This window comes from Argopecten irradians, chromosome 8 (assembly GCF_041381155.1).
Source record: "Argopecten irradians isolate NY chromosome 8, Ai_NY, whole genome shotgun sequence".
Classification (NCBI taxonomy): Eukaryota; Metazoa; Mollusca; class Bivalvia; order Pectinida; family Pectinidae; genus Argopecten; species Argopecten irradians.
Genome location: NC_091141.1, coordinates 18,191,814 through 18,217,004, shown reverse-complemented (window position 1 = coordinate 18,217,004; position 25,191 = coordinate 18,191,814). Strand labels below are relative to the sequence as shown.

General features: G+C 36.1%; 2 protein-coding genes across 3 annotated transcripts in view; one reads left to right on the top strand and one right to left on the bottom strand.

The window, feature by feature from the left end:
* Window positions 1-1,156: 1,156 nt before the first annotated feature.
* LOC138329564 (ankyrin repeat domain-containing protein 49-like) lies at window positions 1,157-13,228 on the top strand. Its single transcript, XM_069276641.1, has 4 exons — window positions 1,157-2,054; window positions 4,459-4,555; window positions 5,305-5,465; window positions 9,460-13,228. The coding sequence occupies exons 1-4, from the start codon at window positions 1,968-1,970 to the stop codon at window positions 9,796-9,798; spliced, it is 684 nt and encodes a 227-aa protein (XP_069132742.1). The 5' UTR covers window positions 1,157-1,967; the 3' UTR covers window positions 9,799-13,228.
* Window positions 13,229-14,949: 1,721 nt separating this feature from the next.
* Window positions 14,950-25,191, bottom strand: part of LOC138329563 (vacuolar protein sorting-associated protein 18 homolog) — a 36,773-nt gene continuing 26,531 nt past the window's right edge. For both annotated transcript variants that reach the window (XM_069276639.1, XM_069276640.1), the window contains 11 exons: window positions 25,001-25,074; window positions 23,789-23,950; window positions 21,987-22,127; window positions 20,980-21,111; window positions 20,562-20,646; window positions 19,564-19,691; window positions 18,613-18,734; window positions 18,352-18,469; window positions 17,056-17,196; window positions 16,494-16,552; window positions 14,950-16,268 (listed from right to left, as the gene is read on the bottom strand). In XM_069276639.1, coding sequence (XP_069132740.1) covers window positions 16,205-16,268; window positions 16,494-16,552; window positions 17,056-17,196; window positions 18,352-18,469; window positions 18,613-18,734; window positions 19,564-19,691; window positions 20,562-20,646; window positions 20,980-21,111; window positions 21,987-22,127; window positions 23,789-23,950; window positions 25,001-25,074 — 1,226 coding nt within the window. In that variant the 3' untranslated portion in view covers window positions 14,950-16,204. The remainder of the gene's footprint in view (window positions 16,269-16,493; window positions 16,553-17,055; window positions 17,197-18,351; window positions 18,470-18,612; window positions 18,735-19,563; window positions 19,692-20,561; window positions 20,647-20,979; window positions 21,112-21,986; window positions 22,128-23,788; window positions 23,951-25,000; window positions 25,075-25,191) is intronic.

The following is a 25,191-nucleotide window of genomic DNA, read 5'->3' as shown; positions in this document are numbered from 1 at the left end:
ATGACATGTTTAGTCAGCTCTTCATTGATTGCGTTATAGTCGCCTTTGTGGAAGTTACGTTTTTCGGTATCAGATTCCCTGAGAAACAGAGTCAAGTTGAATCTGTAACAGGTGGTCACTATTTCCTAAGCCTGGATTATATTTGATGTATGTTAGCATTCATTCTTCGTTGGTTAAAATGAGATCCAGAAGTAACGATGTTTGGTTTTCTCTTATTCTGGTAGGTTTCTTGACATGTTGTGGGAGGTAACAGTCCTGACTTGCTTTTAACAACCTTGTGGCGATATGGAGCTCACCTACAAAGGATGTATTAGCATCCCAATCAATGTCTTTGCAGTTAAAATCTCCAACCAAAAGTATATGCGAGTAGCTATCTAGTGAGATGGTTACCATGAGATTCAGTAATTTGTTATTGTTCTCCTCGTTACTATTAGGACTTCTGTATATACATCCTACTGATAAGGTATGTCCTCGTCTCGGTTTGATTTTACAAAGATCATATTTTTCATAGGTTGAGTCAATCTTTACATTTTCGTGGAGAATTGATGATTTTATAAATATAACAACTCCACGTTAACCAGTGTCTCCCCAAAATGTGCACTAAAGTTGTCTATTAAGTAAGCTTGGTTGTCTTACTGATATGGGTTGATTTATTGTATATCTCGGTCACACATACAATGTCTGGATTCCTATCTGCGATCTCCACTTCCAGTTCTGCTTTTTATGTCACTGTTAGTGTATCCACGTTACTGTATAGTACTTTAATTCTTGACAATCCATGAAAAATCTGTCGACACTTGGTGATTTAGCCCTTGATTTAGCCCTCGGTAACAATGGTGTTTCCGGTTGTGTCTCTAAAGGCTGATGTTTCCGTAATATGGAAAAGTGATGTCATTCATCTCTTTGATCAAGTAAAGTTTCTTGAGAATATAGTTCCTCTATTACCATGAATTGTTGTTGTTTGTTGTTTCCTTTGCCCAATAGGCCACTTTGGGGTATGGGACTTATATCCATGTTGTCAATGATTTGTATGAGGCTAGCTGTATCTTCTTTGGTTATATTCTCTATTCCATTCACCATGTGGTTTGTTTAGAATACCTCTTCCTCTTGTTTTCTTATATTGTCTTCTGGGCAGTGCACTTTCCCTGGGGGTAACTGTCGCTTCTTCGGATGTATTTCTGTTGGGCGAGTGAGAATTTAAGGTTTCCTTATCTTCCCTCTTTTTCTTCCCTTTGTTCTTTGGTTTGGTCACTTTTTAGTATTACTTTTCTTAGATGACTCGGTGCTTTCATGGATATATGACGAGCATTTTCCAAGAAAGATTTTCGTTCAGACTTTTCCACTAGAACCAATAGAAGTGGTCTTATCTTAACTGCGTCATATTTACCCATTCTAAATTAATTGGGTGGTTAGTTTGACCTCTTTGTTTATCAGGCTTCACGTAAGGTCATCTACATGATGTATGTACTTCTGGTCATTAGCCTTCCTTTCGGTGATGTTTTTGTCCATTTGCTCCGGGACGTTTAAGAGAATTATGTTTAATCTCTTATTCCTTCTTTCGTCTAGTTCTCTGTGTCCCTCATCCACCAGGCCTAGGGTTACAATTTATGATCTGATGTCACTTTTAACTACAGTCATGAATGTTTCTTTGATATCCTCTAAACCGGTTTCAACTTAAGCCTTATGTTCAGTTTCTAGTTTGTCCAGACGCGACAAGTAAGTAGATCTAGTACAGTACAGTAAACGTTACCGTACCAATGTAAGGTTAAAAAAAAATCCATGAAAGTGAATAAACTGATTAATAAAAAAATTTAAAAAAAACCAAACAAAAAATAAATAAAAAAAAATAAAAAAAAAAACAACGCGTCCGTTGAGCATCGAACCCTAGGCCTGTACTGTAATATTATTATAATTACTGTGTATAGAGTTATCTCCCTTCAACGGAAGTTAAACAAAGCACACGAACGATGGAAGACGATGATTATGATGAGACTGAGTTGGACCAGCAGTACCCGCCACTGCTCAATTTAGGCTCCGCCGACGTCTTGGAGGCTGTGAGTAACCTAACAATACGTCTTTTTTATATCTTTATTTCAAAATCAGCCTCTCTCGTTCATCGGCAAAGGTTTTGTCAGCATCATCTAAGCATCACATTTCTCTTCCTTAAACAGGTTGGGGACAATCCCGTATATGCAGGATAGTCCTGCATTTGAGTAATAGTCCTGTATTTGAGGGATAATTTTGTTACGCAAATGCAGGATTCTATGAAATGAAAAGTGATAAAGTTGATTTAAACATTGTCATCGAAAAAAGGGCATCATGATTTTTATATGGCATCATCACTAATACAACTTTCCACATTATTACTCAAATGGAAACAAATTTCATCATCTAAATGTTTGTAAAAGTCACAAACAAAATCACCTCTATTGCTTACTATGGGGCTAAAAATAGAAACACAGGTAAAAGTCAATCAACCATGACATTTGCACTAAAATTTCCCTGATGGCTATACACTGTAGTCTATGGAGAGCACCTAAATTGTCACTTTATTACAAAGTGAGATATAGAATTCAATAGTTCATAAACAAATACATAAAGTTTTCAATTAGTTATATGGGTATCTGAAAATGATGACGCCCTTTTTTGATACAAATTTTTTAAAACAACTTTATCCATTTTCATTTCACATAATCCTGCATTTGAGTAACAAATTTATCCCTCAAATACAGGACTATTACTCAAATGAAGGACTATCCTGCATATACGGGATGGTCCCCAACCTGTTAAAGATAAAGTTTAAGAATTATATGCATGTTTCAGGTTACTTGACTGAAAGAAATATGATAGGTACAGTAGGTCGGGAATTTTTTTTATTTTATATTTTTTAGCTCACCTGGCCCCGAAGGGCCGGTGAGCTTATGTCATGGCGCATGTTATGTCATTCCTTTAAATCGCTACTAGTCATAGAGTTCTGCATGGATTGTAATCAAATTTGGCCACAAACATCCTTGGGGGAGGGGGAACAGAACTTGTTTAAATTTTGGCTCTGACTCCCTGGGGGCAGGAAGGGCGGGGCCCAATAGGGGAAATAGAGGTAAATCCTATAAATCGCTACTTGTCCTAGAGTTCTGCATGGATTGTAACCAAATTTGGCCACAAACATCCTTGAGGGAGGGGGGGAACTGAACTTGTATAAATTTTGGCTCTGATCCCCAAGGGGCAGGAGGGGCGGGGCCCCAATAGGGGAAATAGAGATAAATCCTTTAAATCACTACTAGTCATAGAGTTCTGAATGGAATGTAACCAAATTTGGCCACAAACATCCTTGGGGGAAGGGGAACAGAACTTGTATAAATTTTGGCTCTGGTCCCCCGGGGGCAGGAGGGGCGGGGCCCCACAATAGGGAAAATAGAGGTAAATCCTTTAAATCGCTACTTGTCATAGAGTTCTGAATGGAATGTAACCAAATTTGGCCTCAAGCATCCTTGGGGGAAGGGGAACAGAACTTGTATAAATTTTGGCTCTGACCCCCTGGGGGCAGGAGGGGTGGGGCCCAAATAGGGGATTTAGAGGTTAATATTAAAATTCCTTCAGAAAAGAAACAATGAACCTGTATTCAGAACATTACTTGGCATTACAACTAGGTGAGCGATACAGGCCCTCTGGGCCTCTTGTATTTAATTTTTTTTAGGAGAGGTGGGGGAGGGGTTAATTGCTTTGTTACTACATTACATATAGTAATTTGTCTTTCAGGCTCTAGGCTGGCTAGAAGTCTTTTATTTATCATTACCATAATTGAACTTTATCTGGATAAACTTAAAGCCAGCGTAAAAATCTAAATTGAAAACTTCACACACTACATTTTTGTTTTGAAAAAAGTGTGATAGAATAGGTAGGGTCGGAGGTAGCTGCAATATTGTAGCTCAAAAGACTTTTTGACTGAAAATGGTGTCGTTAATCTAAATCTAAATTGAAAACTTCACACACTACATTTTTGTTTTGAAAAAGTGTGATAGAATAGGTAGGGTCGGAGGTAAAAACTAGGGTAGGTAGGGGTACCTAAAACATACTCTTTTTTTGGCCTTATATATTATGCGGTTAGTTAAAAAACATGAATACTGTATATATAGTTTTTCTTCTTCTAAAATTATGTATACAGTGTTGTTTTAGTTGTTTTGGTGGAATGTGAATGCTAGACACATATACGTGACCGGGATGGCAGATTTGAAGGAGTTCACGGTCTCTGAAGAGATTACATTTGTACTCTGTACATGTATTGTCTGTGGTAGGCAGTTCTTATTACAGAAAATCTGTGGGGGAAAAGGAAAATTTTGGGTTAGAATTTGCATGAAAGAGTTTGAATTACGATGGCTAGAACGAGTCCTGCTTTGTAGTGGAGTCAGAATTTGATGAATGTATAGGGCTACATGGTGATTTACTATTTATTTATTACAGGTTATGAGGGCTAAAGATGGAGCCCCTAATCAGTACCAGAGTTTCTGGGAATTGGATGAGGAAGGAGTAGACGAAGCCACTAGTGATGAAATACAAAGTGAGTATTGATACTAATTATCTGTAACGTACCGGGTGTGCATGAGTACTTTGGTCCCTGCTATGAATCATTAACTATGCTACAGCAGCCAATATATATACAGATAATTATAAGCTAAGTTACAACCAGTACACTACTCAATGCTCTATGTACAATACATGTAACTATATGACCTCTCTGAACTGCAATATACTATGTGAAGGGAGACAACTCTTCTATATATACAGAGTGCAACACACCCAGTACTAATATCAAGGCTCCCTACCAACAACACGCACATGAAACAGATCACTGGACAGTAGTAACACTACACTATGACTACCTGTCACAAAACTATACACTGACACAAACTGTTGTCACCAATCACCATGACTGAAGCTCGCAGCCTGCTGGTTGTGAATGTGTCGCCAACACTAGCACTGACATTGCTGTTAACAGCCATACGTACTCACAACCTGCCTGTGTCGTGAGTACTAACGACTACCTAAGCTACAATGCAACTAGTAGCGTGAGTAACGTGCGACCGACATGCATTGACACCACAATATGGCTGCCTGCTGTCAAAGCTTATGTACACTGACACTTGTACAGATCAAACATAGCTGGTACAGCTATCCACCACCAAGCTAAAGTTTGGGCCTGCTGGTTGTAAGTTACATCAGCCAGGTATCTCATGACCTAGAGTGTCATGAGCACTCGATCAAGACTAGTAGTCGTTAATATGAATTAATTGAAATATCTATTTGTAGATAACCCAAAAGTCAGGATACTTTGGGCTGCAGAAAACAATGAGCGAGAGATAGTAGAGACAATGTTAGCAGAGGACCCAGACCTGGTTAATGCTCGGGATAGTGATGATTATACACCATTACACAGAGCTTCATACAATGGACATGATGCTATTGTTAGGGTTTGTATGTTACTATAAATAGAACTTCATACAGTGGACATGATGCTATTGTCAGGGTTTGTATGTTACTATTGTCAGGGTTTGTATGTTACTATAAATGGAACATCATGTAATGGACATATTGCTATTGTTAGGGTTTGTATGTTACTATAAATAGAACATCATACAATGGATATATTGCTATTGTTAGGGTTTGTATATGTTACTATAAATAGAACATCATACAATGGATATATTGCTATTGTTAGGGTTTGTATGTTATTATAAATAGAACACCATACAATGGACATGATGCTATTTTTAGGGTTTATATGTTGCTATAAATAGAACACCATACAATGGACAAAATGCTTATGTTAGGGTTAGTATGTTACTATTAAAAGAACATCATACAATGGATATATTGCTATTGTTAGGGTTTGTATGTTACTATAAATAGAACATCATACGCAGGACATGGTGCTATTGTCAGGGTTTATATGTTACTATAAATAGAACATCATACAATAGACATGATGCTATTGTTAGGGTTTGTTTGTTGCTATAAATAGAACACCATACAATGGACAAAATTCTATTGTTAGGGTAAGTATGTTACTATAAATAGAACATCATACACAGGACATGATGCTATTGTCGGAGTTTGTATGTAACTATAAATAGAACATTATGCAATGAACATAATGCTATTGTTAGGGTTAGTATGTTACTATAAATAGAACATCATCATGCAATTGGCATGATATTTTTGTCAGGGTTTGTATGTTACTATAATCAAAGTGCCAAGGCCACTCATAGATGCTGTGATTGAAGGATCCAAACCAACTAATAAAGAAATGGGTTTTTCATTTGAATATTGAATTTAGTATACTTTAAGTGTGCAGTGTTGAATTTCGGAGTTTAACAAAATATATTTACAGTATACCATATTTATTTTATGATATTTAAAGTTTTTCAAGATTAATAAGTTGAATAACTCATTTTCCTGAAATAACTGTGATAAATTTTATATCTAAATTATTTCTGAAATAACAATTTCGACACCAATGAAACCGTTCAGAATCTTGAGTATCATTTTTCATAATTATTTTTTAATTACTAAATTATCAATTTCATCAATGTCTCTTCAAAGACAAAAAATAATTAGAAAACATATCCGTATCTTAATATCCACTTAACATTGAAGAATATTTTCGGAAAAATATAACAGAAATATTACCATTTCCGGACATGTTTTGGTTTCCTTTTTAGAAAACTTACATGGGTTGCTCTGATGACTGTTGACTAATAAATCATAGCCAGATACTTTTGCCGAATAAAAGGTATATTATTTCATTACGTATATCAGTCGGATTTCTTTTAAATTCACAAGATCGCTAGCCGTAAACATCAAGAAAACTTCATGTAATGTACCGGACTTTAGCAAGTCTTCGTAAGCCTAACAGTAACTGGTTGGCAATCACGAGATATTATCGTGCATAACATTATACCGTGAGTTGTGCTTTGCTGACTTTTGACTCATGATGAAACATGGCCATATACTTTTGCCAAGTAAAAGATACATTTAAACTTCATACAATACATCAGACTTAAGCAAGTCTTCATAAGGCTATCGTACATTACACGGCAATAAAAGTTTATTTGTCACTTTAAAATGCTCGTAAATATATAAATCTATATCATCATTATATTTTGTAAGTTTACGTTGATAAATTTTGTACCTTTCCCCTTTCAATAAAACGCAGTTGTCGATAAACAACTCTCAGTGACAGACACATACTCAAAACTATTAACTTTTATTGCGCAATAATACAGTGTATCATCGAATATAGTTCGTCAATGCAACCAACACAAAAAACTTTATAAGCATTAAAAGAACTTTCTTTTGTAGTAACCTTCCAAACATTTGATTACAGTAATCGATCAGTAGCATGAATTACGTAAAATTTAAATAAACATACACAATCCATAATCCACCAAAAGTCTGCCGCGGAGGAAGACAGCGAAGAAGGCGTTGTTCGTGATTTTCAGGAGACTACTATCTCGGAGTAATACAAATATCATAGAGTCCCAACAGAACACTTAAAACACTCCATCCATGGTGTATATGTATGTACAAATTCAATGACTGTGGTTTTGAATATTGGGGTTTTATTTTTCATACCATCAAGTATTAAGTGAAATGAACAAAACAACTTTTAATTTTCATCGCGGAGTGGTTTCATTGTTCTGATGTGCACAAGCTCACCGAGCATACCTAAGAATGCTGTTTCACAGCATCAAAAAGAACATCATACGATTGACATAATGCTATTGGTAGGGTTTGTATGTTACTATAAAAAGAACATCATAAAATAGACAAAATGCTATTGTAGCGTTAGTATGTTACTATAAATAGAACGTCATACAATAGACATGATGCAATTGTTAGGGTTCGTATGTTACTATAAGTAAAACATCATACAATGGGCATGATGTCATTGTTAGGGTTATTATGTTACTATAAATAAATGCAATGGACATGATGCTATTGTTATCAGGGCATGCATTATGATGATTTCAAAGATTTCGATTTTTAGGTCATCTGACACGAATCCTGTCATCATGCATTGTCCATCGTCGTGTGTCGTGCAATGTGCGTTAACTTTTCATTCAAATGACTTCTGCTCAATAACCGAAAGGCCAAGGGTACTGATATTAGGCTGTAGCATGCTGGGATAAAGGGCTACCAAGTTTGTTCAAATGAATGACCTTGGTCTTCACTTAAGGTCACAGGGGTCAAATAGGCTAAAAATTTTAAACGACTTCTTCTCAAGAACAACCCAGGGTACTCATATTGGATCTATAGCATGCTGGGATGAAGGGCTTCTAAATTTGTTCAAATGAATGACCTTGACCGTCATTCAAGGTCACAGGTGTCAAATAGGTCAGAATCTTTTAAACAACTTTCTGATATTGGGATTGTGACTTGCTGGGATGAAGGGCTACCAAATTTGTTCAAATGAATGACCTTAACCGTCAAGGTCACAGGGGTCAAACAGACTAAAATCTTCTTCTCAAGAGCCAAAAGGCCCAGGGTACACTACTCATAGTAGGCCTGTGGCATGCTGGGATGATTGGCTACCAAATTTGATCAAATGATTGACCTTGATCTTAATTCAAGTTCAAAGGGGTCAAATAGGCTTAAATCTTTAAACAACTTCTTGTGAATACCTAAGAGGCCTAGAGACTTGATTTTGGGCCTGTGACATGCAGGGATGAAGGGCTACCAAATTTGTTCAAATGAATGACCTTTGTCTTCATTCAAGATTAAAGGGTTCAAATAGGCGTTAATCTTTAAACAACTTCTTGTGAATACCTAAGAGGCCTAGAGACCTGATATTGGACTTGTGACATGCTGGAATGAATGGCTACCAAGTTTCTTCAAATGAATGACTTTGACTTTCATTCAAAGTCACAGGGGTCAAATAGGCTGAAATTTTAAACAACTCATTCTGAATAACTAAGGGGCCTAGAGACTGGCATGGTGGGGGTCAAGGGACCTTAATTCATGGTCTAATATATATCTTAAATTGAATTTCTTTTATTAAAAGACTTCTTTTGTATTGCCTTAATTGTTTGCCACTACTATATTCTTAGAGGTGTTGTAATGTGCCAATAGTCAGATGACCGTTAAGACCCGTGGACCTCTTGTTACCGCGGTGGCCGAGTGGTTAAGATGTCCCGACATATTACCACAAGCCCTCCACCTCTGGGATGCGGGTTCGAATCCCATGTGGGGCAGTTGCCAGGTACTGACCGCTGACCGGTGGTTTTTCTCCGGGTACTCCGGCTTTCCTCCACCAACAAACCTGGCACGTCCTTACATGACCCTGGCTGTTAATAGGACGTAAAACTAAACAAACAAACCTCTTGTTATATGGATGTATTTTTGACACTGCATGTGGGTGTATATTTGACACTGTATACGGGTGTGTATTTGGCACTGTTTTAGGTGCTGTTGGCAAGGAAGGCTGATGTTGAGGCCAGAACTATTGATGGCTGGCAGCCTCTTCATAGTGCCTCCCGCTGGAATCAAGCAGAGGTGGTGGCAACTCTGCTACAGCATGGGGCACCGATCAACGCACAGACCAATGGAGGGCAGACTGCACTACATCTCGCAGCATCAGAGCGCGACAGTCGTGCTACACTGGAGGTTCTCCTGACCAACTGTAATATTGATGTCAGCATACGTAACCGTGTGGGGGAGACAGCCCACGACATCTGTCGTCGGACAAGTGAACACTGCTCTCTGTTCCAAGTCACAGAGGACCACATCAACTCCCTACACTAATTCAATTATGCTAGTTATAGGCTTGAGTTGTGTCCCTTTGCAAGTATGAGTCTTCAGCGCTTGTACAAACCAGCCTGCCACAGACATTGCTAAAATGTTACAGTAACCAAAGCTTTTTGTTTGATGTGACATGATCACTAGTCTATTCTATACTGTGCTGTGCCAAGCTGCTTGCCTATCACTATAAAAAAAGGAGTGAAAAAAGAACATTCACCAAGAAGGGACACATATGCAATATGAAACATATCACCTGTCTCACACCTTAATATGCATCTACTGTGTTTTCCGGACAGAAAAATATGTGAAAAAAACCGCGACTTATACTCCGGAAAATACACTAACTATATACGGATACCTGGTGTTAGTAAATATAGGGAGCCCAATTAATATACCTGGTGTTCATATGTATATATAGGGAGGCTAATATACCTGGTATTTGTTATATAGGGAGGCTGATATACCTGGTGTTCGTATATTTATAGGGAGCCCAATTAATATACCTGGTGTTCATATATATATATAGGGAGGCTAATATACCTGGTATTCGTATATATATAGGGAGGCTAATATACCTGGTGTTCGTATATATATAGGGAGGCTAATTTACCTGGTATTCGTATATATATAGGGAGGCTAATTTACCTGGTGTTCGTATATATATAGGGAGCCTAATATACCTGGTGTTAGTATATATATAGGGAGGCTTATATACCTGGTATTCGTATATATATAGGGAGCCCAATTAATATACCTGGTGTTCATATATATATATAGGGAGGCTAATATACCTGGTATTCGTATATATATAGGGAGGCTAATATACCTGGTGTTCGTATATATATAGGGAGGATAATATACCTGGTATTCGTATATATAGAGGGAGCCTAATATACCTGGTATTCGTATATATATAGGGAGGCTAATTTACCTGGTGTTCGTATATATATAAGGAGCCTAATATACCTGGTGTTAATTAGTATATATATAGGGAGGCTAATATACCTGGTATTCGTACAATGTATATATAGAGGGAGCCTAATATACCTGGTATTCGTATATATATAGGGAGTCTAATATACCTTGTGTTAGTATATATTGGGAGCTTAATATACCTGGTGTGTGTATATATAGGGAGCCTAATATACCTGGTGTCAGTATATATAGGGAGCCTATATAGCTAATATACCTGGTGTTCGTATATATATAGGGATTGAGGCTAATATACATGGTGTTCGTATATATAGGGAGCCTTATATATGGATACCCGATGTTCCTTTCTCTATTGTTTTTTGCAGGTGTCTCAACAAAGAGTGCCATATGATAAGAATTAATCATTAATATCAACGAAATATTGATTGTCATGTTCCCATTACTGTATAATTAATCGTGGGTACTTTCTTTTTGGTTTGAAGCTTCATTTTGTGGAGAGAAGTATTCAATGGTTAGCTGAATGAACCGTGATAACAATTGTTAGCTGAATGAACCGTGATAACAATGGTTAGCTGAATGAACCGTGATAACAATGGTTAGCTGAATGAACCGTGATAACAATGGTTAGCTGAATGAACCGTGATAACAATGGTTAGCTGAATGAACCGTGATAACAATTGTTAGCTGAATGAACCGTGATAACAATGGTTAGCTGAATGAACCGTGATAACAATGGTTAGCTGAATGAACCGTGATAACAAAGGTTAGCTGAATGAACGGTGATAACATTGGTTAGCTGAATGAACCGTGATAACAATGGTTAGCTGAATGAACCGTGATAACAATGGTTAGCTGAATGAACCGTGATAACAAAGGTTAGCTGAATGAACGGTGATAACATTGGTTAGCTGAATGAAGCTTGATAATAATGGTACAAATTAAATAACTAGTACATGCTTTTGTACTTCCCAAAGTTAACTGCCATATTTTTTTTCAATTATTCATTGATAGAAGGAAACAAAAGGATCCATAATACTAATGAGTTTACAAGTTTATACTTAATAGTTGGTTAAATTTTAAACAAGGGGAGATAATTCAATATAATGGTATGAATAAACTTAGTGGAATGAGATGGTACAGTACTTTCAATATGCAACGGTATGTAATTTTTATGAGCATAAATTGTGACTACCAGTTATATATGGTTTGCAGTGTAAAATGCCATATCAAGCATGCATGTGAATTAAATAAGTGTACCTGAAGCTTTTTGACACTGCTCTCTTTTCCCCCCATGTATTTTATATGTTGATGCTAAAGTGTGAGAATGGGACTGCTTTATTTTTTTAGCCTGCCATCATCAGATGATTGGCTATTCAAATTGCCTTTTGTCCGTGGTCAGTCGTCCGTCCGTCTGTCTGTCCGTCTGTTAATAATTCTTGTTATTACTATTTCTCAGAAAGTACTATAGGAATCATTCTCAAATTACATATGTATGTTCCACTTGGGCCCTAGGTGTGCATTCTGGCTTCTGAGACTAATCAATCAATAAGATGACTGACCGGTCTCCATCTTGAAATTTGATAGTTGAAGTTTGTTACCACTATTTCTTAGAAAGTATAGCAAGTATCTGTATCAAACTCTATTGACTGATCGGTCAACAAGATGGCCGACATCTTGGATTTTGATACCTGAAGTTTGAAAAGTAGAGAAATAATCCATCGGACAATTATCAGACATAGATCAATCTTTGGTGTGCTCCAAGATCCCTCTGTGATCTCCTGTTTCCTCTTAATATTCACAAGTTGTAAAGCTATGGATTATGGTAACTATGCATGATGAATCAAACAGCTATTTGTATTCAGCAAAAACTGTGTGAATTAAGCCTTATTACGGTAAATACCAGTAATTGATATTCAAACATATGACTCAAACCAACATTCCAGGTCATATATACTGTAGAACATTATATAAATATGATATTGTATAAGATTTCCTTAAAATTGGTTTGACCTCATGAAGACAAGAGTAATTGTTTTATGTAGAATATTCCAGCTTGCTCTGAATCTGATAAATTTTTAATGACCCAGATAGTTAAAATCCAAATAGATCCAATACACAGAATAGTTGAGTTAGATGGTAATCAATTAAAATTCAATATCAAGTGTAACACTTGTCAAGAGTAACTTGATAAGCAGTATCTGACATATCATACCAATATTTGGTTGTGATACACTATATATAATTATTGATCACCATAAATTAGATTACCGGTATGTGTATTTAGCGACGGTCTATTCGAAATATAACTGATTCTGTATTGATTTAGATTACACTTATGGAACGGTCTATTCTAAATATAACTGATTCTGTATTGATTTAGATTACAAGTTATTTAGGGACGGTCTATTCTAAATATAACTGATTCTGTATTGATTTAGATTACAAGTTATTTAGGGACGGTCTATGCTAAATTTAAATACAGTGATTCCTTATTGATTTAATTTACAAGTTATTTAGGGAACGGTCTATTCTAAATATAACTGATTCTGTATTGATTTAGATTACAAGTTATTTAGGGACGGTCTATTCTAAATATAACTGATTCTGTATTGATTTAGATTACAAGTTATTTAGGGACGGTCTATGCTAAATTTAAATACAGTGATTCCTTATTGATTTAATTTACTTTGTGTAATTCATAATTTAATGTTTTCATGAATGTTTGATTAGATATAATCAAACATTCATGAAAAGATTAAATTATGAATAGTAACACCGCGTATATATGAACCAATATAAGACCCCATAGACCAGTTACCTTGTGTTACAACAGTAATTACCCCCCTTTAATTATAAATTCAAGCTCACCATGTCTATTACTAGTTTAATAGTGAAGCCTCATATTCTTGTCAACTGCAAAATTATAATTATCTATCACTTACATATCTTGGAGTTGTCATATATCACTTATTACTAGTTATCTCATTTGAATGAATTGGTGTTTTCAGTGACCAAGTTATTGAAATTGTTTGTACAACTGTGAATTTTGCTATTATTTTATTTCATACCTGGTATCTACATTTAATATGACTAATCATCATATCGTCCAATATTAACTCATTAACGTTTTTTTGAATGAATTAATTGACTAATTTTTATAACTTATACACTTATGTAATTACCTTTTATTAATGAATATGTTTTTTATCAGTGCTGTTAGAGCTTCCTACCAAGTCAAGTTCATTATCTTAAAAGTGGTCATGTTTTCATTGTCCTTAGATCTACACGAATTTTGATATCACTACATTTTTACATATGAATCTTTTGATTAGTTTTTCTGCTATAAGTTATACAATTTATTTGTAGTAAATGTCATTGTCAGTATTTTTGCACTTTTTTACACCTTTATTATTATAACTTTTTTTTTTTTTTTTTTTTTTTAGATTTTTACTCTCAATGATGAGTTGTTGCCTGCATATGTTGTAACAATGTAATTCTACAATAAATGATATTGTTATCCATTTTCTTCTGTAATGTCATTTCTAATAACACTTGTTCATCTGTTTATACAGACTCTTTTATACTCTTATGCTAGGATGTACATCTAATGCTAGGAGGGATATCTAATGCTAGGATGTATATATTTAATACTAGGATAAATATCTAATGCTTGGAGGGATATCTAATGCTGGGATGGATATCTAATACTAGGAGGGATATCTAATGCTGGGATGGATATCTAATGCTAGGTTGGATATCTAATGCTAGGTTGGATAGCTAATGATAGAATTATATCTAATGCTAGGATGTATATCTAATGTAAGGATGGATATCTAATGCTAGGATAGATATCTAATGTTCGGATGTATATCTTGCGCTAGGAGGGATATCTAATGGTAAGATGTATATCTGATGTAAGGATGGATACCTTATATTAAGATCTAATGCTAGGATGGATATCTAATGTAAGAATGTATATATAATGCTTTGTTGGATATCTGATGATAGGATGGATATCAAATCCGAGGATGGATTTCTAATGCTAGGATGTATATCTAATGCTAGGATGGATATCTAATGCTAGGATGGGTATCTAAAGTCAGGATGTATATCTTATGCTTAGATGGATATCTAATGCTGGGATGGATATCTAATGCTGGGATGTATATATAATTCTAGGATGTGTATCATGATAGTGTTTAAAGCGAGACACAAGAGAAATTATATCAAATTATTAATCTTTATTTATAAATATTTTTGGATATTCCATATTGCACAAAATAAAAAAAATCAATGTATCACATATTAACATATTTTGACAGTATTTTTATTTCACTTACTGTGCTACGGTAATTCTTGATCATAATGTTAATAAATCTGATCATTTTACTCATGGAATGAAAATGTCAATTCCCCAGATGGCAAGAAAATCCTTATCACCACACTGCCACTGATTACATTTTTATTAGATTATCCCCCCCCCCCCCTTACTCTAATGATGACAAATATCATACACACTGACTTACTCACACCATTTAGAATTACAGAAGATTTCTTTAACTCCTAATTTTAATTACAATTCATGTGTAAGTAAAATGCAGCTCTGTCTAATCCACTCAATACTTTCTTTTTGCAAACCTTGATGGATAAAGAAAGTAAAAGTTTTTAACAGCTAGCACTATAATAGATTTTACATCCAATAAACACTCTTGTAAACAAAATGGTACTGGTTTTAGCTCTTATGTACTTCTCCATCAAATCAACATAGTCACACATCTCCTGTTTCTGTATTTCCTGTAGCTTTAAAATTAATATACAGAATGGAATTTTTTTGTGATCATTCAACTTAACAGCTCACGTTTATTCCCAAGAGCTTTCTATGTCAAATGTTTATATTGAAGCATTCAATTGATATTTGTTGGTAATGATAAAGGGACAACAACATACTACGTTGTAGATAACAAAATTCCTCATGATGCCTTCCCTTGTCATCTGCTTTGAAACATAGTTCAGTGGATTGGTGAAAAATTGTGCACTTTTTTTTTTTATAAAAGTATGGGACTTGGCACAAATATACTTTTAAATAAAGCACATAGAAAATAAGAACCTAGGTCACTTCAGATTTGTGCTAAATAAGTGTATAGAAATTCCGGCCATTTTCCAAGATGGCCTGGGTCCGAGAATTTTTACTTTGGTTGTATTCTTGGTAGGTGCTATGTTTCCCGCTTTCATCACAAACTGCACAATTTGTTTTTGCTGATTGTTTTTACGGAGTGACCTTTATACCGAGGAGACTTAGAGAGTAAATGTCTGAGGAGATCATCCCAGTTTGTTGGATGTAGGGAGCAAGAATCATTGGGTTACGGCTGCATTACTCTTCCAGGAGTAAGACGAATTAACAACCATCCATACAAGTTAGAACCATCCAGTCCTTGCTACTGTTTAAACTGACACTTTTTAATTTGTTGATGATAATTTATAACCATCCATTACTGGCTAAGTCTTCTTCCTCCTCATCGATAAACAACTTCTCCACTGACCTACAAACAACATAACATTAGATACTGAAGGATTTAAAGACTTTCATCAGAATAGCTTTGCTTTGGTACAAAAGTATGCAGCTATTTCTCAGAAATTAGAAACCAAAATAGTTTAATATTTTATAAAGATGAGCTCAATTAAAACTTTCTGGACATTTTACATATAATTTATTATGAACTTGCCGTTACAGAGTCCTTGTGTGTGTTTGTTATTTATGTACTTACCTAACCATCAGGTCGCCACAGTAGATACACTCAGACGCCACAAGGTCATCCAATTCTGACTGTAGAAATACATACATATTTTATTATCTCTTTCCTTTTTATGCGTATGTTTTATGTTTCTATCTTTCCTTTTTATGCGTTTTAGCTAAAGTCGGTAAAAATGGTGTGAATGTATCCAGTATAATTTCTTATGAAATAGAAAAAATAAAAATCTCTCGCCAAAATCTGTTTGCGTACGAAGAAATTATTTTAAAGTATAGTAATCCTAAGACGTCCTACCGGCTGACTATGTCCGTGGTTACATTTCCACGCAGCCTCGCTTTCAATGCTTTCAACTTTCCTTTACTTTAATGGTCAGAACTGGGAAATGTAAGCAGAACTTGGCAGTCGTATTAATATGTGAGAACTTTTGGAAGGCCAATGAACGCATTTAGACTGGTTTTCTTTGCCCAACTATTCACTTTAATATCCTTCTTTATTAAGTGATTTTAATCTGGAACTCATTAACATGGTTGCCTTATATATTTGTCTTTAAAATAAATTATTGACCTTGACACCTTACCTTGACCTCCATTATTTTGATGTTGGGGCTTTGACCTTGCCGACTTGACATATGATGGGGTCCTACGTCTTCATGCTCCGCTAGCTTTCTCTGCAAGTCTTCAACACGTGATCTCTTTTTGCTTGACAAATTGGGTACAACCTGAGAAAATAGAATTATTGAGTTATGAGTCTCACTGACAGTAATAACATGTATCATAACAAGAAATTTCAGAAAAATCTTTAATTAACCAAATCAAAGACTGTCCAATATTGATAAAAATTCAAATGCTTACCTCCCCTTATCACACATTTACCTCCCCAAGTCAATCACTTACCAACTCTAGTCACACACTTACCTCCCCTAGTCACATACCTCCCCTAGTCACACACATACCTCCCCTAGTTACACACTTACCTCCCTTAGTCACAAACGTACCTCCCTTCATCACACACTTAACTCTCCAAGTCGTACACTTACCTCTCCTTGTCACAAACTTGGCCCCCCCCCTAGTGGTGCACTTACCTCCCCGTGTTGCTCACTTACCTCCCCTAGTTGCACAATTGCCTCCCCTTGTCACAAACTTACCTCCCCTAGTCACACACTTACCGCCCCTAGTCCGACACTTACCTCCCCTAGTCACACACTTACCTCCCCTAGTCACACACTTACCTCCCCTTGTCACACACCTACTTTTCCTAGTCACACACTTGCATCCCCTTATCACACACTTACCTCCCCTTGTGGTGCACTTACCTCCCCTTGTCACACACCTACTTTTCCTAGTCACACTTACCTCCCCTTGTCGCACACGTACCTTTCCTAGTCACACTTACCTCCCCTTGTCGCACACGTACCTCCCCTAGTTGCATACTTGCCTCCCCTAGTTACACACTTACCTCCCCTAGTCACACACTTTACGCCCTAGTCACACACTTGCCTCCCCTTATCACAAACTTACCTCCCCTAGTCACACACTTGCCTCCCCTTGTCACACACCTACTTTTCCTAGTCACACACTTGCCTCCCCTTATCACACACTTACCTCCCTTCGTCACACACTTACCTCCCCTAGTCAGCACTTACCTCACCTTGTCGTATACTTACATTCCTTAGTCACACACTTACCTCACCTTGTCATATACTTACATTCCTTAGTCACACACTTACCTCCCCTAGTTACACACTTACCTCCCTTCTTCACACACTTACCTCCCTTCGCCACACACTTACCTCCCCTAGTCACACATTTGCCTCCTTTCGTCACATTGTTACCTCTCCTAGTCACACATTTACCTCTCCTTATCATACACTTACTTCCCCTATTAAGCAGTCGGAATGGAATTTATGTTGACATGGAAAGAGGTAGAATCCTCGAGTCATCAGAGGGAAACCACAGGCTGCACACTTGTCTACTGACTTGACAAAGGCAAACCTGTCAAAATAAAGAATCCAGTAAAAAGTTTGTTAATCCTTATCATAGAGCTCATTGGCTTTGATGGTGAGTCATTTGGTTAATATATTACTACTAAGAAGAGATTACTGAGATTATTCTGATAGCAACTGTAACATGTTTACTTGTTACGGAAGCCTTGGATTTCCTTCCTAATCTCCTCAGCACTGCCAGTAGCCTCATCCATCTCCTCCTTGAGTGCCTCTATGTGTTGGTTATACTCCTTCAGGGATGTGATAATGGCATCCTGTAAGAATACAATATTCACCTTACACTCGACACTTACTATCACTTAACAGACAATATCAACCTTACAACCGACACTAACTATCAGTTAACAGACAATATCCTCACACCTGACACTTATTACCAGTTAACAGACAATATCGACCTTACAACCGACACTAACTATCAGTTAACAGACAATATCAACCTTACACCTGACACTATCAGTTAACAGACAATATCAACCTTACACCTGACACTATCAGTTAACAGACAATATCAACCTCACACCTGACACTATCAGTTAACAGACAATATCAACCTCACACCTGACACTATCTGACACTATCAGTTAACAGACAATATCAACCTCACACCTGACACTATCAGTTAACAGACAATATCAACCTCACACCTGACACTATCAGTTAACAGACAATATCAACCTCACACCTGACACTATCAGTTAACAGACAATATCAACCTCACACCTGACACTATCAGTTAACAGACAATATCAACCTATCACACCTGACACTATCAGTTAACAGACAATCAATATCAACAACTCACACCTGACATTATCAGTTAACAGAAAATATCGACCTTAACTGGCACTTATTATCAGTTATCAGACAATACCTACCTCGGACCTCTTTCTATTATTCTCTAGTAGTATACAGACCCCACTGACTTCAGACTTCACAATATTTAGTTAATATTATAATGTGTCCAATGACATCATGATATGGACTAAGATGTGACAAATGGAATAATAAATAGGTCAGAATAAAATGGCTGCATTTTGACATTGACATTTCTTACATGTTGTTATATCCGTTAATTTTTACCTTAAAGTGGTCTATGGTGACAAAATCAGGAAAGAAGGGTAGAATATCTTCTATCTTCAGGAGATCACAATCATGGAGGAATTCCATCGCTCTCTTCACATCTTTCTCCTCTTCCACAACATGTCTGGCTGTTATAATGAATAAGTCGTCAATAAATATATTAGGTGTTACTTGTAGATATATCTGAAGTTTTTACTGACCTATATCGTTTCTAGTGACTATCTAGATTAAAGTTTTCTACTGATCCATCCAGAACTAGAGAGTCTATTATTATGACCAATGCATTAACCTATCCAGAACTAGATTTTTTTATTATGATCAATCCATTAACCTATTCAGAACTAGAGCTTCTATTATGATCAATCCATGGGCCTTAACGGTCATATGACTATTGGAACAATACAACACCTCAAACGCCCATGAGCCTTGATGGTCATCTGACAATTGGAACAATACACTACCTCAGGTCCTGATATATTTGATGAATTAGACCATGAATGAAGTTCTCTTGATCCCAACCATGCTGAAAATCCAATCTCCAATCTCTAGTCCTGAGTTATTTACAAGATGTTGTTTAAAAGATTTTAGCTTATATGACCCCTGTGACCTTGAATGAAAGTCAAGGTGATTTACTTGAACAAAATTGGTAGCCATTTGTCCAAGCATGTCACAGGCTCAATATCAAGTCTCTAGGCCTCTCAGTTATTCTTAAAAATACATTAAAAGATTTTAGCCTATTTGACCCCTGTGACCTTGACTGAAAAGTTTACGCTCAGCGCACTGCTGACAGCGGATGCACAACGACCTGTCAGATGACCTAAAAATCACATTTCTGCTAGTACTACTTATCCAATGTTAGGTAATCTACTGATAAATACCAATCTTCGGCCTTTCTAATGCCTTTATAAATAGTAACCAGAATTATACCTATACAAAGACTTAGTTTCGTATCATCTATCCAAAACTAGGCTTTGTATTAAAGATAACCAGAATTTTACCTATACGAAGCCAGAGTTTCTTGCGTAGGTCTAAATCATCCTCATCTGGTTTGTCTGCCTGCTGCTTGGCCAAGTCCACATCGACCTTTATAATAAAAAAAAACAATAACACCCAGGCCATTATAACAAGCAACAACACCAAGACCATTATAATAACCTATAAGGTCATTAAAACAAACAATAAGGCTAAGGTCATTATAACAAACAATAAGGCCAAGGTCATTTTCAGTCTAAAAAGTGTACTTCTGATCATTTACATTCAGATGATAAGGGGGTTATGAAAATTAAATTAAATTTTTATTGAATTTATTAGTATTTTTAATGACTAAGGACAGTTGTTGCATTAGAAGTTAATTTTCATTAAGAGATGTAACCTTGATGGGTGACCTTGAGATGTAACCTTGAGAGAGTAACTTACAGCCAGAGCAAGGTCGACAGCCTCCTCGTACAGTCCCATCAGTGAGTAGATATGCACACAAGCTTTTTTATGGTTGTGTTCAGCACAAAGCCGCAGGGCATACTTCAGGTCATAACAGATGCTCTCTGGGTCCTGCAAGTATATAATCACACAGCTGGAAAAAGAAATTATTTATTACAGTCACAATCTCACAGTAATGTAACGTTTAATGAGTAAAGATACACTTACCTTTACTACCAATATAAATATAAGTAGGTCATGAGTTGATCTTGACCTTTGGTGAAGTCTTGCTATCAATACTCACTACTCCCTGTTACTGTAAGTAGGTCACGATTTGACCTTGACCTTTGGTGTAGACTTGCTATAAATACTCACCATCCCCTGTAACTGTAAATAGGTCATGAGTTGACCTTGACCTTTGGTGTAGACTTGCTATCAATACTCACCACCCCCTGTAACTGTAAGTAGGTCATGAGTTGACCTTGACCTTTGGTGAAGTCTTGCTATCAATACTCACCATCCCCTGTAAGTAGGTCATGAGCTGACCTTGACCTTTGGTGTAGACTTGCTATAAATACTCACCATCTCCTGTAACTGTTAATAGTCATGACTTGACCTTGACCTTTGGTGTAGACCTAATACAAATACTCACCACCTCCTGTAACTGTAAGTAGGTCATAACCTGACCTTGACCTTTGGTGTAGACTTGCTATAAATACTCACCACCCCCTGTAACTATAAGTAGGTCACGAGTTGACTTTAACCTTTGGTGTAGACTTGCTATAAATACTCACCACCTCCTGTAACTGTAAGTAGGTCATTAGTTGACCTTGACCTTTGGTGTAGACTTGCTATAAATACTCACCACCTCCTGTAACTGTAAGTAGGTCATTAGTTGACCTTGACCTTTGGTGTAGAATTGCAAAAAATACTCACCACCCCCTATAACTGTGAGTGGGTCATGAGTTGACCTTGACCTTTGGTGTAGAATTGCTATTAATACTTACCACCCCCTGTAACTGTAAGTAAGTCATCAGTTTGTCTGGTTGTAGTTTTGCGTACAGTGAGAGAAGATAGTTGTGGATAGCCTGTTCCTTATTTTCCATGTCTTGTATACAGAATTCCAAGTACCGTATGGCTTCATTACCCTAAAAGCATAGAAATAAAGTTTATGCTACATTATTATAATTTACATGAATTGGTTTTATAAATTAAATTTTCTATCACTAATATACTGTAAAACAACTTATTTTAGCGTTTTCACACATGATTACTTTTTCACAACATTATTTCACGCTCTACTTCATTTGTATTTGAAAAAAATTTGTGGCCATTGATGTTTGTGATTTCTTATAACCTACAGTATATATGCCAAATTTAAAATCAAAGTGCCAAGGTCACTCATAGATGCTGTGAATGTAGGACTCAAACAAAGGAAAAAGGAATTGGTTTATCATTTATATTAAATTTAGTTAAAGAGACAATTCACTCAGGCTAATTCTTTTACATAACCAAGAAGCAAATCATGGCATAAATGTACTGTTCTACATTTCTTCTGAAACATATAACATAAAATATTGACCAATCCCACGTCATTGTTTAGTATTTTAATTGAGACTGTTGTAATTACAAATCGTTGATCAATACGATAAAGCAGGTTCAATATGTACGCTGTACGCATATCCGAGCCAAAGTCACGCACGTTAAACAAATGAACTACATAACCACTGAGGAGGTAATAAAATGATTTTTAGGCAAGATAAATCACCTAATAAGGTAAACACACTACTGTCAGAGCAATTTGAACAGTTCTAGACTAAAGTTGCATTACTCTACAAGCAAGGGACAGGGTTCGGCATACAAGAAGTTCGACCACATTGTGTAATGGCGGACATCGAGCGAGTTTGAACATTTCACATGTATTTCATCACCATGGGCTTTTCTTGCATATCACAGTAAAACCGACTGATCTAATTTCTATTAGAAATGGTTTTTTTCCGATATATGTATAAATTTTAATGTTCTCTTAGACTGAATTGTCCCTTTAACATGTTGTACGTAGTACATTGTATATATAATAATTTTATATAATGTACAATGTTGAATTTTGGAATTTAACAAAAGACATTTATTATTTTATTATAATAATTAAAGTCGTTTCAACCACCATAAGTTAAATAGGTTTTTTTCCTGAAATGACTGAAATATATTTTATATATAAAAATTTCTTATTTCTGAAATAAATAGATTTATTAAACCAATAAATCTGGTAAAAATCTGAGTGCCATTTTCGTTTTATACATGTAAGTAATTAATCATTTCTATATACACATATTAATTACTGAAATTATCAATTTCATCAATGTCTCTTTAAAAGAAAAGAAAAGAAGTGTAGTAATATCCATTTAATAACAACAGAAATATTAAGATTTCCCGATTATGTATTGATTTTCTTGTTAGAAAGACTAACGTGGCTGCTTGTATGTCACTTTGCTTTGCCAACTTTTGACTTATAAATCATAGCAAGATACTTTTGTCAAATAAAAAGTCATAATTTGGTTACCTATTACAACAATCCTTTGATGTAATGAAACATTGTTACAAATTTGTTGTGTATATTTGTTTAAAAACAGCTTGAACAAGTCGAAGAGCAAGTGTTATGCAGTGCAATTTCACTATGGTAATATATAGCTATGAATAAAAAATAAGGAGTCATCAAGAAAGACTTTATTTAGATATTGTATGTCTCATCTATAAATTGTTATTCATATCACGAAGGCCAGGAAAGAGGAGATTTCTCTATTTTTACCTGCTGTCTGTATCTGTTGTGATCGTACTGAACAAGAGCAGGAATAAGACGTAAGGGTTCTAAGTTGCTCTTTAGTTTGATCCAGTCTGTAACAGTTTCTTGTGGAATGTTCTGCATTAACAGGGGAGAGAACTTGTAGAATAGGTCTACATCTCCTGAACACTGAAAAACAAACATAATATCACAGACCAGTACACACAACAGGGTAGAGAACTTGTAGAATAGGTCTACATCTCCTGAACACTGAACATATACAGCAGGGGAGAGAACTTGTAGAATAGGTCTACATCTCCTGAACACTGAAACATACACAGACGTATAACACAGGGGAATGTCTACATCTCTGAGAAAACTTGACCATAGAAACTTGTAGTCTACATCTCCTGAACACTGAAAACATACACAACAGGGGGAGAGAACTTGTAGAATAGGTCTACATCTCCTGAACACTGAAAACATACACAACCAGTACACACAACAGGGAGAGAGACACTTGTAGAATAGGTCTACATCTCCTGAACACTGAACATATACAACAGGGGAGAGAACTTGTAGAATAGGTCTACATCTCCTGAACACTGAACATACACAACAGGGGAGAGAACTTGTAGAATAGGTCTACATCTTCTGAACACTGAACATACACAACAGGGGAGAGAACTTGTAGAATAGGTCTACATCTCCTGAACACTGAACATACACAACAGGGGAGAGAACTTGTAGAATAGGTCTACATCTCCTGAACACTGAACATACACAACAGGGGAGAGAACTTGTAGAATAGGTCTACATCTCCTGAACACTGAACATACACAACAGGGGAGAGAGCTTGTAGAATAGGTCTACATCTCCTGAACACTGAACATACACAACAGGGGAGAGAACTTGTAGAATAGGTTTACATCTCCTGAACACTGAACATACACAACAGGGGAGAGAACTTGTAGAATAGGTCTACATCTCCTGAACACTGAACATACACCGCAGGGGAGAGAACTTGTAGAATAGGTCTACATCTCCTGAAAATGAATACACACTATTGCAAACAACATTACATGTATTTGAATTATAAGTCAAATTTAAATTATGTTGTTCATATCATAGTACAACCTACTATATCTATCAGCAACATCCCTTAACATCTATAATGATTATTAACTAACAGTTTTTTATATGACCAATAAGAGCAGTAAGGCGTAATCCATCACTCACATGCTTGGTAAGGACTTTTAGGGCGTTCTTGTATTCATCATGTTGTAAATAGTGTGTAATAACCTTCTCAAAATCTGAAATATACAATAATATACCACATGTAAAACTGAGGGAGCAATCATATACAAATCTGAATATTACTAAAACTTCATGACATTAATGACATCGCACAAAATTGAACTGATTACTTT

Excerpts from the sequence above, each read along its gene's own strand:
- LOC138329564 (XM_069276641.1), top strand. The coding sequence starts at position 1,968 with ATGGAAGACGATGATTATGATGAGACTGAGTTGGACCAGCAGTACCCG. Across the intron at positions 4,556-5,304 it reads CACTAGTGATGAAATACAAA|ATAACCCAAAAGTCAGGATA; the intron begins GTGAGTATTGAT and ends ATCTATTTGTAG. Across the intron at positions 5,466-9,459 it reads GACATGATGCTATTGTTAGG|GTGCTGTTGGCAAGGAAGGC; the intron begins GTTTGTATGTTA and ends GCACTGTTTTAG.